General features: G+C 53.4%; 1 protein-coding gene across 4 annotated transcripts in view; it reads right to left on the bottom strand.

Annotated features, from left to right (window-relative positions):
- Positions 1-2,758: 2,758 nt before the first annotated feature.
- The window catches only part of TBC1D16 (TBC1 domain family member 16), a 29,981-nt gene continuing 19,995 nt past the window's right edge, over positions 2,759-12,744 (bottom strand). For 3 of the 4 annotated variants that reach the window (XM_014887521.2, XM_014887518.2, XM_088176391.1), the window contains 9 exons: positions 11,460-11,657; positions 10,413-10,560; positions 9,287-9,454; positions 8,325-8,473; positions 7,444-7,578; positions 6,650-6,836; positions 6,105-6,284; positions 5,500-5,646; positions 2,759-5,046 (listed from right to left, as the gene is read on the bottom strand). In XM_014887521.2, coding sequence (XP_014743007.1) covers positions 4,801-5,046; positions 5,500-5,646; positions 6,105-6,284; positions 6,650-6,836; positions 7,444-7,578; positions 8,325-8,473; positions 9,287-9,454; positions 10,413-10,560; positions 11,460-11,657 — 1,558 coding nt within the window. In that variant the 3' untranslated portion in view covers positions 2,759-4,800. The remainder of the gene's footprint in view (positions 5,047-5,499; positions 5,647-6,104; positions 6,285-6,649; positions 6,837-7,443; positions 7,579-8,324; positions 8,474-9,286; positions 9,455-10,412; positions 10,561-11,459; positions 11,658-12,744) is intronic. The other variant, XM_014887520.2, reaches the window with a different exon arrangement.

The following is a 12,744-nucleotide window of genomic DNA, read 5'->3' on the forward strand; positions in this document are numbered from 1 at the left end:
GTTGGGATCGCTGTGCCAGGGGTTTGCCGTGTCCCTGGGCTCTGTGACAGGCCCCGTGTCCCCTGCAGGAACCTCAGAGAGGACTTTGGCAGATCCCCATCCCTCAGCACCTCCCCGGCCGCCTCTGCCCCCGCCAAGGTTAGTCAAGCCTCGGCCGCAGACAGAAGAGGCTGAACTTGTTTGTGGTTTCTGAAAGACAAAGCCAAGCCAAACAAAATCAAAAATCCCAGGGAGAGTCCTTAGGCTGCTCCTTCTCCTGCTGCTGCTCTGCCACACGGAGCAGGAGCTCTGGCAGGGCCTGACCTCGCTCAGCTCAGAGGGATCTGCTGTGGGGGGCACTGGAGCACTGGGGGCTGCCTGAGAGCCCCTCCTGGCTGGCAAGAAACACCCGAAGTGTGGCTGGCACCAGGTGCCCTCGCTGGGATGCCCGGGCTGTGTCCGTGCTCACTCCGGAGGTTTTGGGAAGGGCTGGGTGTGGGGCACAGCCACGTGCAGGGCTTCCCCCTCCTCTGGGTGGGCAACTCCAGCCCCGGGGCGAGTCCGAGCTGGCACGGCTGGCACAGCTCCTGCTGGGCTCTGCGGGGCTGCCCCAGCCTCTGCTTTCCTTCCAGGAGCCCTGGGAGCTCACGGCGAGCTGTGTTTGTGTTCAAATGAGCCAAAGAAAGGGCGTGCAGAGCCCGGAGCGCTCGGGCTGGGCCAGTGCCCGGGGCAGGATGTGCCCCTGAGCTCCAGCCGGCCCGACTGGTCTATTTTTATGGCCCAAGCAGAGCGACCCGGGGATTAATCAGCCAGCCCAGGAGGACAGGCTACATTGGGTTTGAAATTCTTTAGTGCTTGTAATAACTCAGGTGAGTCTCTTTGTTCTTGTGAGCTGTAATTTCTCATTTGACAGGCAGCGTCCCTTGACAAAACAGCCAAACAGCCACATCCAAACACACCCAGCCCTGGGACGTGGCACCGAGCCCCTCCACCTGCCCCTGCCCCACTCCCAGGTGACAATTTCCCCACTGCAGAAACCCCAGGGGCAGTTTGGCCAGACCTGTGTGGTCAGTGCTCAATGTCAAGGACAAACGACGCTGGCCATTGACCCCTTCCTGCTCGCCCAGGCGTGGGACAGCTCCGGGTCCCCTCCCAGCCGGGACACTGTGTGGCGTCCCCTGTCCCCTGTCCCCTGTCCCCTGTCCCCTGTCCCCCGTGCCCAGCGGCCGCCCAGCTGTGCCGGGACCAGCGCAGTCTCCACGCCGAGGTGTGTGCGGTGCTCTGCTCCCTTCTCTGGGGGTTCCAGGAGGGGACGGGGTTCCCGCAGGGATCACAGATCCTGGCGTTACTGTGGGACACAGCACTGGGGTTTGCTCCTCCCTGCTCCCCTGCCCCCCGGCAGGCAGGAGGATGTGGCAGCTCCAGGCTAAAGAGGCTTACACGGACTATTTACCTTCTCCAGGGGCTATTTTGGGCTGCTCAGCTGCTAATGCAACGCTCAGGGCAGGACTGGAGACGCCACGTGAGGGTCACTGCTCCTGGGACCCACTTCCCTCCTCTGTAGGGACCCAAGCTCGGCTGCTTTTTTGTTCCTTGGAGTTTTGGTTTGTTTGTTTTTTGTTTTTTTTTTTTTTCAGATGGCAAGGAGTGTCACAAAGGAAAATCTTGGGGATGGGTCAGAAGGATCTTAGAAATGCACTGCCCTGTCCAATGGGTGACTCGTGGCCATTTCCACTGCAGGGAGATCCCAAGGTTGCTTCCAGTGCTATCCTAAGCACTTCCAGAGACCTCCAGGTTGGCTTCCCTGACCCTGTCTCCCCCTAGACAAGCTCAGATGGTTGTGGATCTGCAGTTGAGTTAAATAATGGCATGGCAAGTCAAGGACAGGCTGAGACTGGAACTGGGTCACTGAGATGTGAGCTCTGCTGGTCCTTGGGATCATCTGGGGAGCAGCTCCATCCCTCTGTGTCCCTGACTGTGGCAGAGTGGGGTCAGTGTGTGCCAGGGGCACGGGGAGCTCCAGGGGGAGCACAGGGACAGACACCTGAAGTGTCCTGCTGGCAGAGGGACACTCAGGGCACGCCAGGCATGGCAGAGTGGCCAAAGGTGGCAACTGGTCCCAGGGATGCCCAGCCAGAGCTGAGCCCTGCTTCAAACTGAACCCAGCTTATTCCACATGCTGGAAAGCTGCAGTGCAGAGTCTTTAACTAAACGAATCCTGAGTGATTTCCACATTGCTGAATGACATTTTAATAGTGGAAAAATAACGCTCCAAATTATCTACTTCATCTCTTCCTATTGTCTTTTACTGGCTGGGAACGAGTGCTGCAGCAAAACCAGCTCTGGCTCTTCTGGGAGGGGTTTGCTGGAGCCTCCCAGCCCACGGCAGGCAGTGGGAGGTGAGGAGGGGCTGTTCCCTGTGCCCAGCACCCCGTGAGCCCAGCAGGGCTGTTCCCCTGTGCCACACGGGGCTGGCATGTGGCACAAGGCAGTGTCTGGCTCCTGCTGTCCCCCTGGGCAGCTGGCACCTGTCCCCGTGCCACCGAGATGCTTCTGGCATTTTCTGCCGTGTGCTTTTTCTGACCTGAATTCAGCCAGTGCCACTTGGAGCTTCCATGTGGATGGAGCCGTGGAGTGCTGGCACAGGTCCTCGGGACAGAGCCTGGGGACAGCAATGCAGCCCCAGCCCCAGTACAGCTCTGGGTGGCTGTAAAAGGGGTGGCTCAAGCTGGGGATGGTGCCTGCTGTCCCCAGCCTGCACAGCAGTGGACACACAAAAGCCTCACACAAACTTTTATTATCACTGAAACATCACAAACCTTGACAAAGTCCCTGCCCCACAGCAAAGCAGCCCCAGCCCTTCCACGAGGTGTCCCTTGCCAAGCCCCAGCTCACACCTGCAGCCTCGGTGCTGTGGCTGGGCTGGTTCTGAGCTGTGCCTTTCCGAGTGGGTTTCCATGCCCCGGATGAAAGGCACACAGATTGGGAGCTGAACTGTCCTTCTGCCACTCAACTCCTCAGCCCCTGGCTGCCTTCAGTGGGTCAAGGCTTCCCCCATTCAGGAACGCCGTGTGCTCTTGGCTGCTGCTGGTTCACACGGAGCATCCGAGCTCCAGCCTCCCTTCCCAGCAGGAACAGGGCTCCAGGACAGGCTCTGGGTGAGGCTTTGCAGGAGGGTTTTGAGAGAAATGTGCTTGTCAGGTGCAGGAACCCACCCAGCTCTGCCCGAGGACACGGTGGTTCCACCTGTCCCACTGAGGGCACAAACATTCCTGAGAGGCAGGGCTGGGAAGTGAGCCTGCCCAGGACAGCAGTGGAGGGAGTGAGGGGGAGCAGGGCAGCCAGGGAAGGCTGCAGAGGGATGCAGGGAGGCACAGCCTGCTGCCACCTCGGCTCCTTTTCCACCCCCACAAGGAAACTGCTCCCCTGGCTCCCTTTGGCACAAACACTGGCTCAGGACACGCCTTTGGAGGCCACGGAATTTGGTGAGAACCTTTGGCAACAGGGCTCAAGGCCCCAGCTCTGCTTCTGGCTGGCAAAATTTATAGCAGACGTGGGGAGAAAACACTGTCCTTTCAAAAACACCCCAAGGGAAACCTTTATCAGACAGAGCTCAGCAAAAACCACTGCAACAAGGCAAGTTTCATTTTCACTTTGGGATGTGGGACAGGGAGCACCCCTGGCACTGACTGAAGAGCCACACGGAGTGTATGTGCCACAGGCTGTGGCAGTGACAGGCAAGGACAGTAAATACTCAGTAATTGAGGAGAGCCAAAGGAAACACAATGGGAAACATACTGGAAACAACAGACTGAAGTATTAAAGTCTGCAGTTGTCAGCATAAAGAAACAGCTTTGCTGTAATGTCAGAGAATCTTAGAATGGTTTGGGTTGAAAGGGAGCTTAAAGCTCATTCCATTCCACCCCCTGCCATGGGCAGAGACACCTTCCACTATCCCAGGTTGCAAAAAGCCCCATCCAGCCTGGCCTGGGACGTTTCCAAGAATCCAGGGGCAGCCACAGCCTTTCTGGGCATCCTGTGCCAGGACCTCACCTACCTCCCAGGGAAGAATTCCTTCCCAATATCTCATGAAGAAAGAAACTGTGGGCAGTGTCTGTGAAATACCCTGACTCAGAGCAGCAGTGCTCTGACACCTGGGGCAGTCCATTTTCTATAAAAATGGAAAAGAATCATGTCAGCCAGTGTGTCCTATAAAACCAGAAAAGGCCAGAGATGAGACTTTAAGGTCACTGATCCTTCCTTGCTGACAAAGCAGACATCTTCCCTGCAATCCCAACGGTCTGCAGTTTTATTTTTGGCAGAGTATAATTAAAATGGCTTTTATGGCTTTAAAAAGAAGCCACCAAGCTGCAGGTTTTGGTTGAAGCAGAGAGCGTGGTGTGCTCTGGGTGAGGGGACAGTGGCCGTGGCTCTGCCTCTGCCACCTGCCCACCAACACTTCTGGGCAGCCTCGGCTCCCTGGAGTGTTCTCTCCTTCCTCACCAGCAAGTAAGAAAGTTCTGGTTGCTAACCAGTCCAGTCCCAGAGGCAGAATAAAAAGTCCTTATTAAAACCTAGAAAAACTTGTTTCTAACAAAATCAAATCCAAACACAGTTCCTGGGTCGATGCCTTTCTCTCAGGTTCCATCACCCATGCAATGGAACTTCCCCTATGGGGCAATTTCATTCCTCTTCCATTCCACACCTTCCAGTCTTCTCAGGAGTCTTGACAAGCTATTCCTCCATTTTTTTCTTCAGCATTTTTTCCTATGCACATCCTTCCTGCCCTTCCCTTCCGCCGTCGCACCCTGTTCCTCTCAGCTATTTTCGGAAGGCAAAGACATCCCGTGTTTTCAGGCCCCTCTTGCCTTCACTTCCTGGTTTAGGAGAAGACTCTTCCACCAGCCCCCCGTAGGGGCAGCTCTCGGACTCTGGGTGGTGGCCAGAGCACTCCACGGCGGGGATGAAGCCACTGTCCCACATGCCTGTCCCACACAGCTTGCAGAGGTCGTGCAGGCTGCAGGGGATGCGGGGCAGCAGGTGGAACTGATAGAGCAGACTCCTGGCCTGGAGGGAGAGGGAGGGAAAACACTCAGCCCTCAGCAGGGCATCAACATGGAGAGCTGAGGTGGCCTCCCACCCAATCCTCCCGTTTGGCTGCCTGGGCTTCAGCAAAGGAGTGTCCTGGGGACAGTGGCAGGTGACAGGGGCTGCCACCCACCACAGCTCACCCCATGGCCCAGTCACTGCCAGCTGAAAGGGAATGGGCACCACGGCACTAACAGCTCTGTCTCCATTTCCCTGAGCAGGGTATCCAAACAAGGGTTATCCCAACCACACTGGCACCTCCCAAGCACTCAGCAGCCACCTCTTCCTGCTGCAAACCTTGTTTGGCAAACAGCAGCATCCCAGGCGGCCACAGGGATACAGGAGATGCAAAGCTGAAGCAGCACTCCCCGGTTTTCTGAACACTCTGACTCATGCCTGGACCTTGTCCCACGTGGGCACCTGGGCATTTACCTTCCTGAGTACGAGCTCCCCGTTCATGTGCATGGCCAGGTTGCCGAAATGCAGCAGCATCTGGTCAGTGGCCAGCTGCTGCTCGATGACGTCGTCCCCATAAATCACCACGATGGCCACGCAGATGAAGAGGTGGAAATAGTCTGTCTGCAATGGGAACACAGGGGCTGCTGTACAGCAGGTGGAGGCAGAGCTCTGGCTTCACCTCCCACCCTCCACAAGCAGGTCCTGGTGAGAGATTTTGCTCCTTTCAGTTCTCCCAGTGGTGAGAATGTGAGTTACTGGTGACCTCTGAACCCTATCCAAGCTAAAGCCTCTTTCCTTCACAGCACAGCAGCAAGATCTGCACCAGTGTTTGCACCACGGAGCAGCTTTTTGGAAGACATTTCCCAGCTGTGTAAGAGAAGCCTGAACTTCAGAAGTGGGTGTTCAGCATCTTCTGAAACACCTCCTTATGAAGCCCAGACATCCCCAAGGAAGAGAGGCAAGCAGGGCTCAATCCTCCTGCTACATACATAAACCCCTGCCACAGTCACAGAGCCGATTTATTTTGGCTGCTTTGCTGCTAGGAGCCTTTCTGGAAATGCTGAGGGGTGAGGACTCACCTGGTAGTGAGCCCAGCACGCTTCCCACATGCGCAGAGCCTCGGCCTCGGGGAACTCCCTCTTGAAGCAGAGCAGGATCCAGCGGTGGCAGAAGAGCATCTGCAGCCCATCCTCTCCCAGGACACACAGGTGCTGGTGGAAGCGGGGGTGCATCAGCCGCAGCAGCTCCCGCAGGTACAGCTGCAAAACAATTCCTGGGCTGGAGCTCCCCTCAGCACCCCAGGAGCCAGAGCTGCAGAGCTCTTCTCTCTCAGCTGCCACTCCCCTAGAAGGGTGGGTGTAACTGCCTCTGAGTGCCTCAGTCATCCAGGATCAATTCTACCCACCAGGTATTTCCATAGAATCCTAGAATCCTATGGGCATTTACCTGTAAATGGAACTGACCCACAAGGATCATCAAAGTGCAGCTCCCAGCCCTGCAGGAGCACCCCAAGGATGGAGTGGCTTTGGAGTGTGATCTGGCATGCTGGAACCCCCCCAGCCCAGGGAACTGGGGAGAGGAGAAGCCCTGACAGGGCTGAAGGGAGCCCAGCACTCAGCCTCACCAGCTGCTTCTCCATGTCCTCATCCCGGGGGGAGCTGATGAAGATCGTGTTCTGCATCAACCCAACAAAGCACCAGAAAGTATCTGACTCATCCAGGACCTCTGCCAGGAGCGGGGCCACCAGGTCAGACATGCCCTGGGAGTATCCAATGGCTGGGTTAAATACTGCATAGTTCAGCAAGATCCTCCTGAAGCAGAGACAGAAATGGAGAGGGGACAGGTGAGGGCAGGTGACAGCATCATCTCAGGGACAAAGACACAGGGCCTCATGTGAGGTGCTATAACACAGACAGGGAAACCCTGCAGCACACCACAGTATTGCAGCATAAACTTCAGGAAAAGGTTTGGCATTCACAGGTACAAACAGGAAACAAGAATTTTAAAAGATTAAGAGGACAGAAATGAAGGGCCTGTGGGAAAGGAGAGACGATGCCCAGCACATCCATAAAGTTCCAAGCCATGCTGTTGGATGAAAACCAAGTCTTTTGAGGTCACACCTTTACACTCTCATGGAGCAGACTCTGGTGTGCTTGTCCTGTAGCCCACCAGGAGAACCACAGACCCATGCAAATGCCTCCTGTGTGTGAGGGAAGCTCAGGGATGGGAGCAGGGTTACAGGATGGAGAAGGGAGCTACAGCAGCAGTGGGAGCACTGGGGAAGGCCTTGCTGTTGCAGCCCGTGGTTGCAGATGCACGGTGGGTGCTGTGCAGCAATCCCAGGCAGCCTGGGCTGGGGGCTGACCAACTTGTCTCTCCACTGAGCAGGACATGGTGTTTTAGGATCACACACTGCACCTCATGGTCTCCACGTTGGGGTTGTCCTCCCCGCGGAAGAACTGGTTGCTGCGGTCAGTCCTCACCACATCCTTGTCCACTGTGAACTGCACCTGGCGCCAGAAATCCTTCTGCTCATCTGGGGTCATGGACAGCCTGGAAACCACCCAGCCACAGCAGAGGTTACCAAGAGAGGAATGGGACTGCCACAACAAATAAAAAGCTCCATTTCAGTCTTAGTTTGCAGAGAAAAACTACTCCTGTACTGAGTTTCCTCAGCACCTGGAAAACAGACCAGCAGGTCTGTCCAGAACAGTGGATTGTCTGTCCCAAGGGATTACTGGAAGGAGCCTCCTGGGTTATAAACGGGATGACACGATGTGTTTGCTGCAGTAAACGCTTCAGAAGCATCAGACTCTGCTCTCCACTGCTCCTGAGAACTCAGCACTCTGGTTTGATTGTCTCCTCATTATTAACAGTACTGTCCCTCTCAGATTCAATGTACTCACCTCCATTTAACAACACACAATTCTTGCATTAATAACCTTCTGGAATTACATAACCCTTCTCATCCCTTATTTTTATGTACATTTTATTTACAAAGAAATATAGGATCCCAATTTCACCTTCAGTGTTCTAACCTGAGCCTTGCCTATGAGGTTTCCAGGTGTGGCACTAACGAGGCTGTTTCCAGAGCCCAGGTAAGGAAAGGTCTGAGCTCTGTGGCATTGGCTCCAGAGCCTCAGGGGGTCAGCAGTGCCCAACACACCTCCTTCACCATCCCTCCCACTCCTCTACTGCAGCCTCTCCTGATGCAAAGGACGCAGGGACTGAGGTGTCACTGTGACATCAGGCCCAAGGAAGATGAGCAGGGCAGGATGATGATGATGATGGTCTGTTACCTTTTCTCCTGGATCTCAAAGTATTCTTTCCTCTTCTGCAGCCTCAGTGCCTCCCTCTCTTCAGAGGTGGACTCGTAGCTGTAGTAGTGCAGCAGAAAGGGCCACACCTCCCCACGGATGGAAATATCAATCCCACCAAAGAAAATGGCCTGGAAGAAGGAGCAAAAGTTATGGCTGGTACAGTTTTAGCATTCCCAGAAACAGCAACAAGCAACTGCCCGCTGCTGTGCTTTGGTGCCTCTGCAGTTCTTTCCTGACAAGTGACGCCTTGATTCAAGCTCCTGCAATTTGCACATGTTTAGAGGGAAAGTGCTGGCCCTCTATTCCCAGACCAGACACAAATCAGGCTCATTTCAATGTCAATAACCACCCCCGGAGAGGCTCTATGATTAACGTGTCGTTCTCATGTCACGGCTTAATCCCAAATCCTGGAGACTCTGCACTGCAAACTTCTGTCTCAGGGCCCGGGCCCAGTGCTCCCTCAGCCCTGTTATTTCATACAGCAATCTCAGTTTAAACAATCTCAGTTCATACAACCTCAGGTCACACAATCTCAGCTATTTCAACCATCTCGGTTCTTTCAGCAGTCTCCAGTGCTCTCTGTGACTTGGTCACACATTCTGCAAACACAGCAGGCACCAGGCACTCTGGTTTATTGATTCCAAACGGCAGCAGAAGTGGGACAGCTCCTGGGTCAGAAAAATGCTCCACCAGCACAGAATCACAGAATTGTAAGGGCTGGAAGAGACCTCTGGAGATATGCAGTCCAACCCTCCTGGCCAAGGCAGGGTCACCTAGAGCAGGTGACACACGAACAGGTCCAGGTGGGAACCCAGTCCCACAGCAAGACCTCCAGCCAAGGCTTCACTCCACCCTCCCAAAACCCCAAAAGCCCAAAAACCCAGCGCCACTCCTGCAGCTCCCCCTGGGGACTCTGCACAGGACAGAACAGGAATTCTCACCTTCCTGAGCTTGTACTCCTCCTCCACCTGGCCGGCCTCGTTGAGGTGCTGCAGCCAGGCAGACACATCGAGGCGCCGGGACGAGTTCTCCTCGGGGTGGGTCTCTGACGAGGGCAGCTTGGGCCGGCGGATGGAGAACTGCATGCACGTTTTCTCATCTGCAAGCTGCTGAAAACAGGGCAGAACAAACCACGGTGCAGCAGGAGCCCGGTGTGAAACCCAGAGCAGGGAAACCCCTGCATGGTTCATGTAGGATTAAGCACTGAGGAGCAGCACTTGGGGAGGTTTTATTGCTGCTTTTTTTTTTTTTTTTTTTTTAATTCCAACCATTACAATAACAAGAGTGATTAGAATAATTAAAATCCACCACGAAACTGCTTCATCTTAAAAAAAAAATTAGTTTCCATTCCTCCTCCAATCTTATCCCTGACCTGAAACTGAATTAATGCTGCTTACAGCAAAACTTGCCCCTGCCAGGAATGCCTGCAATAAATTACATATGATTGGCCATATACAAAGGGATTGCTGTTAGGAGAGCAGGGAACTGTGCTGCCAGGCTCTCTGAGGGCACTCAGGATCCCAGTGCAAGGCTGCAGCTGACATTTAATTTAAAAATCAAAGGTTGCTCAATGCAAAAAGTGAGCCCATGCGACCGTAATAAGAAAAGCAGCGGGGGGCTCTGTGGGAAGGATGGAAATTTAAAAATCACTGTTTCTAATAAGCACATACAATATCTTAAACAGATAATTAAAGAGCTCTTATCACATTTGTATGTAGATTGAACAAAATATGGCAAGATGCCTTGTCAAAACATTCTCCAAACGGAATGTTACACGTCACAAGATGGATGAAAGGCTCTGACACAATTTCCAACCTATCTCTGCAGATTTCCAGACACCTTCTGTGCCTAAAGGACAGTGCTGACCTGTCAGGTCTAGCAACATCACTACCTAAGTAAGTCTTGTGGATGATCTTCCCCCATATTCCACAGGTAGAACAGGAGTGGAAGGAGACAGACAAGTCCAAGAGAGACCTTGAGTCCAGCTGGCATTTCCTAAACCCAGCACCTGGCAGCTTCCTGCCTGACCTGGTGACATGTTGGTGAAACACCTGGCCCCAAGAGTACCTGGTCCTTGAGGTGGGTCTCTGTGCAGTACTTCCACTGCTGAAACACCTCGCACAGTTTGTCCAGGCCACCGTGGTGAAAATGGAAGATCTTGTACTGGCTCTCCCTGCTCGCCACCACCAGCTGCCCACAGGTACACGCCTCATCGCTGTGGGAACAATGGAGAACAGCCTGCAGGGACCCCCCAGCACAAGGAGGGACCAGCAGGGACCCTCGGGGACAGGCACTGCACAGAGATCACAAAGTGCCACACCAAGCTGCCCCTAAAACAGGGCACAGAGGCAGCTCTGCATCTCTGGGACTCACTGATCCTGATGGGTCACTTCCAGTTGAGACATTTTATGGTTGTATGACATGGTCACGGTGACAATTTTCTCCACTTGTGCCTGGTAACAGCACTATTTTTACCCTTCCTTCACATGAAGGAATTAAAATTTGTCTTCCCTGGAGAAAAAACCACGGGAAGTCTGCCCCAGAAACATTAAGGCAATACACAAAGTCAGCTCCTAGGGATGTGCAGACTTGCTCACACACAGCTTTGTCCAAAGAAATAGGGAGTGAGAGCAAAAAGAGAGAGTAAAAATGTTTTTGCAATAATTTGAAATAAATTTTGTAATAATTTGAAAGGTAACTGAAAAGGCTGAGAGCAGCAAGACTCTAGAGGAGCCTGGTGAGGGACAGGCAAAGGAAAAGGTACCATAGATAAAGATGTTTTTCATATCCCCAGGTTATTTGAAGCATTTATGGTATGACAGCTAAGAGCAACCTTTACTTTACTAAAAATAAAATCCTTTTGGCTCTGTAACTGTAATTCAGAGGCTCTCCTTGGGAAGGCTGACACTCACTTTCCTAGAGACAATTGTTCTGGAAAGGCTTCCAGGTAGGATTGCAGAAATCACCTCCACCCAGAGCCCCACATGGAGCATGCACAGCTCACACACAATTCTCATAATTCACACACAGCTCGTGCACAATTCTCACAACACACACAGCTCACACACAGCTCACACACAGCTCACACAGAGCTCACACACAAGGACCCAGTACCTGAAGAAAAGGCGAAGGGATCTCATTTGTCCCAGGTCTACTCTGAAGACACCACACACCTGCTCCAGAGCAAATACCTTCTGCTGTTCATCCCATCTGGTGCTCTGTGTTTGCCCATTGTTCTCCTGGAACTGGGCACTGGTGTCCAGGCTGGAGGCAGAGCTGGTGGAGCAGGTCATGCGATTGTCACACGTGTCCCTGTGGGGACAAAAACCCCGTCAGCCACGTGAGGCTGTGGGTACATGCAACAATCACAGATGCTCCATGTTAAAAACCTTTTGTCAGAGTTCTGAAACTGGCACTCATTCACCAACTAAATTGGTTTTATTTAAATTAATTCTCTACCATCTCAAAAAGCATCCTGGTTTTGGCCTTTTCCTAAAGTTCCTGCATGTAGAACTGGGGAGAGCCAAACCCATTCCACAAAACGCCAACTTTTGAGAAGGCAAAATGAAGAAGCTCAAGCAATGCCCTCGGTGTCCAGCTCAGCCACTCCACACCAGGACAGGGACAGGAGGAATGAGCACATTCCAACAGCAGCATGGATCTGGGATCTCACCTGGGAAATTCCCTCTTTGACCAGTAAGATCCAAAGATGTTTCCCCTGAACTTGAGTTTCTCATTATGCCTCTGCAAGTGGACCTGCCAAGCCTGGATTCATGTCTATAAACTCCAGACAAATGCTACAACCTGCAGTCTTGAAACTTGGGAGAGTTAAGGATTGGGAAACCACACCTGAGCTCTTCAACCCACTGCAAAGGAGAGAAAGTGAACCCAACCCTTTCCCAATCCACCCCAGATCTCCAGCTTTAAATGCAAACTGAGCTCAGACTCAAAAAGCCCCCATGTCCCCACCAGCCCCCATCCCAAAGGAAAAATATCAGTGCTTTGGGAATGGAGTGATGTGAAACTGTGACCCCTTGGCTCGTAAAAAGGCCAATGCACGTGAACAATCTCGGCGCGGGCTCTGAATGGGCTCTGCTGTGAAATTGGGGTTTGCCAGACAAGGCCCGGAGCAGGTACAAAGCAGCCCCCTGCAAGGCCACTTTATGTGGTGTTTTCTAATCCTCTTATCCAACAATGTGGGCACTGAACGCTGGAAATCACACACTCAGCATGCACTTCACATCCCTGTGCCTCCCTTGCCTGGCTCGGGGCCTCTTCCTCGGGGACCAGCCTCATGGGCAGCACTGCCCCACAGACCCGGGCAGCCCAGCCAGCTGGGGACATTTCTAACCAAACCCTGTCCCAGTGTGCCACTCAGACCCTCCCAGCCATTCCTGCT

This window comes from Sturnus vulgaris, chromosome 20 (assembly GCF_052056855.1).
Source record: "Sturnus vulgaris isolate bStuVul1 chromosome 20, bStuVul1.hap1, whole genome shotgun sequence".
Classification (NCBI taxonomy): Eukaryota; Metazoa; Chordata; class Aves; order Passeriformes; family Sturnidae; genus Sturnus; species Sturnus vulgaris.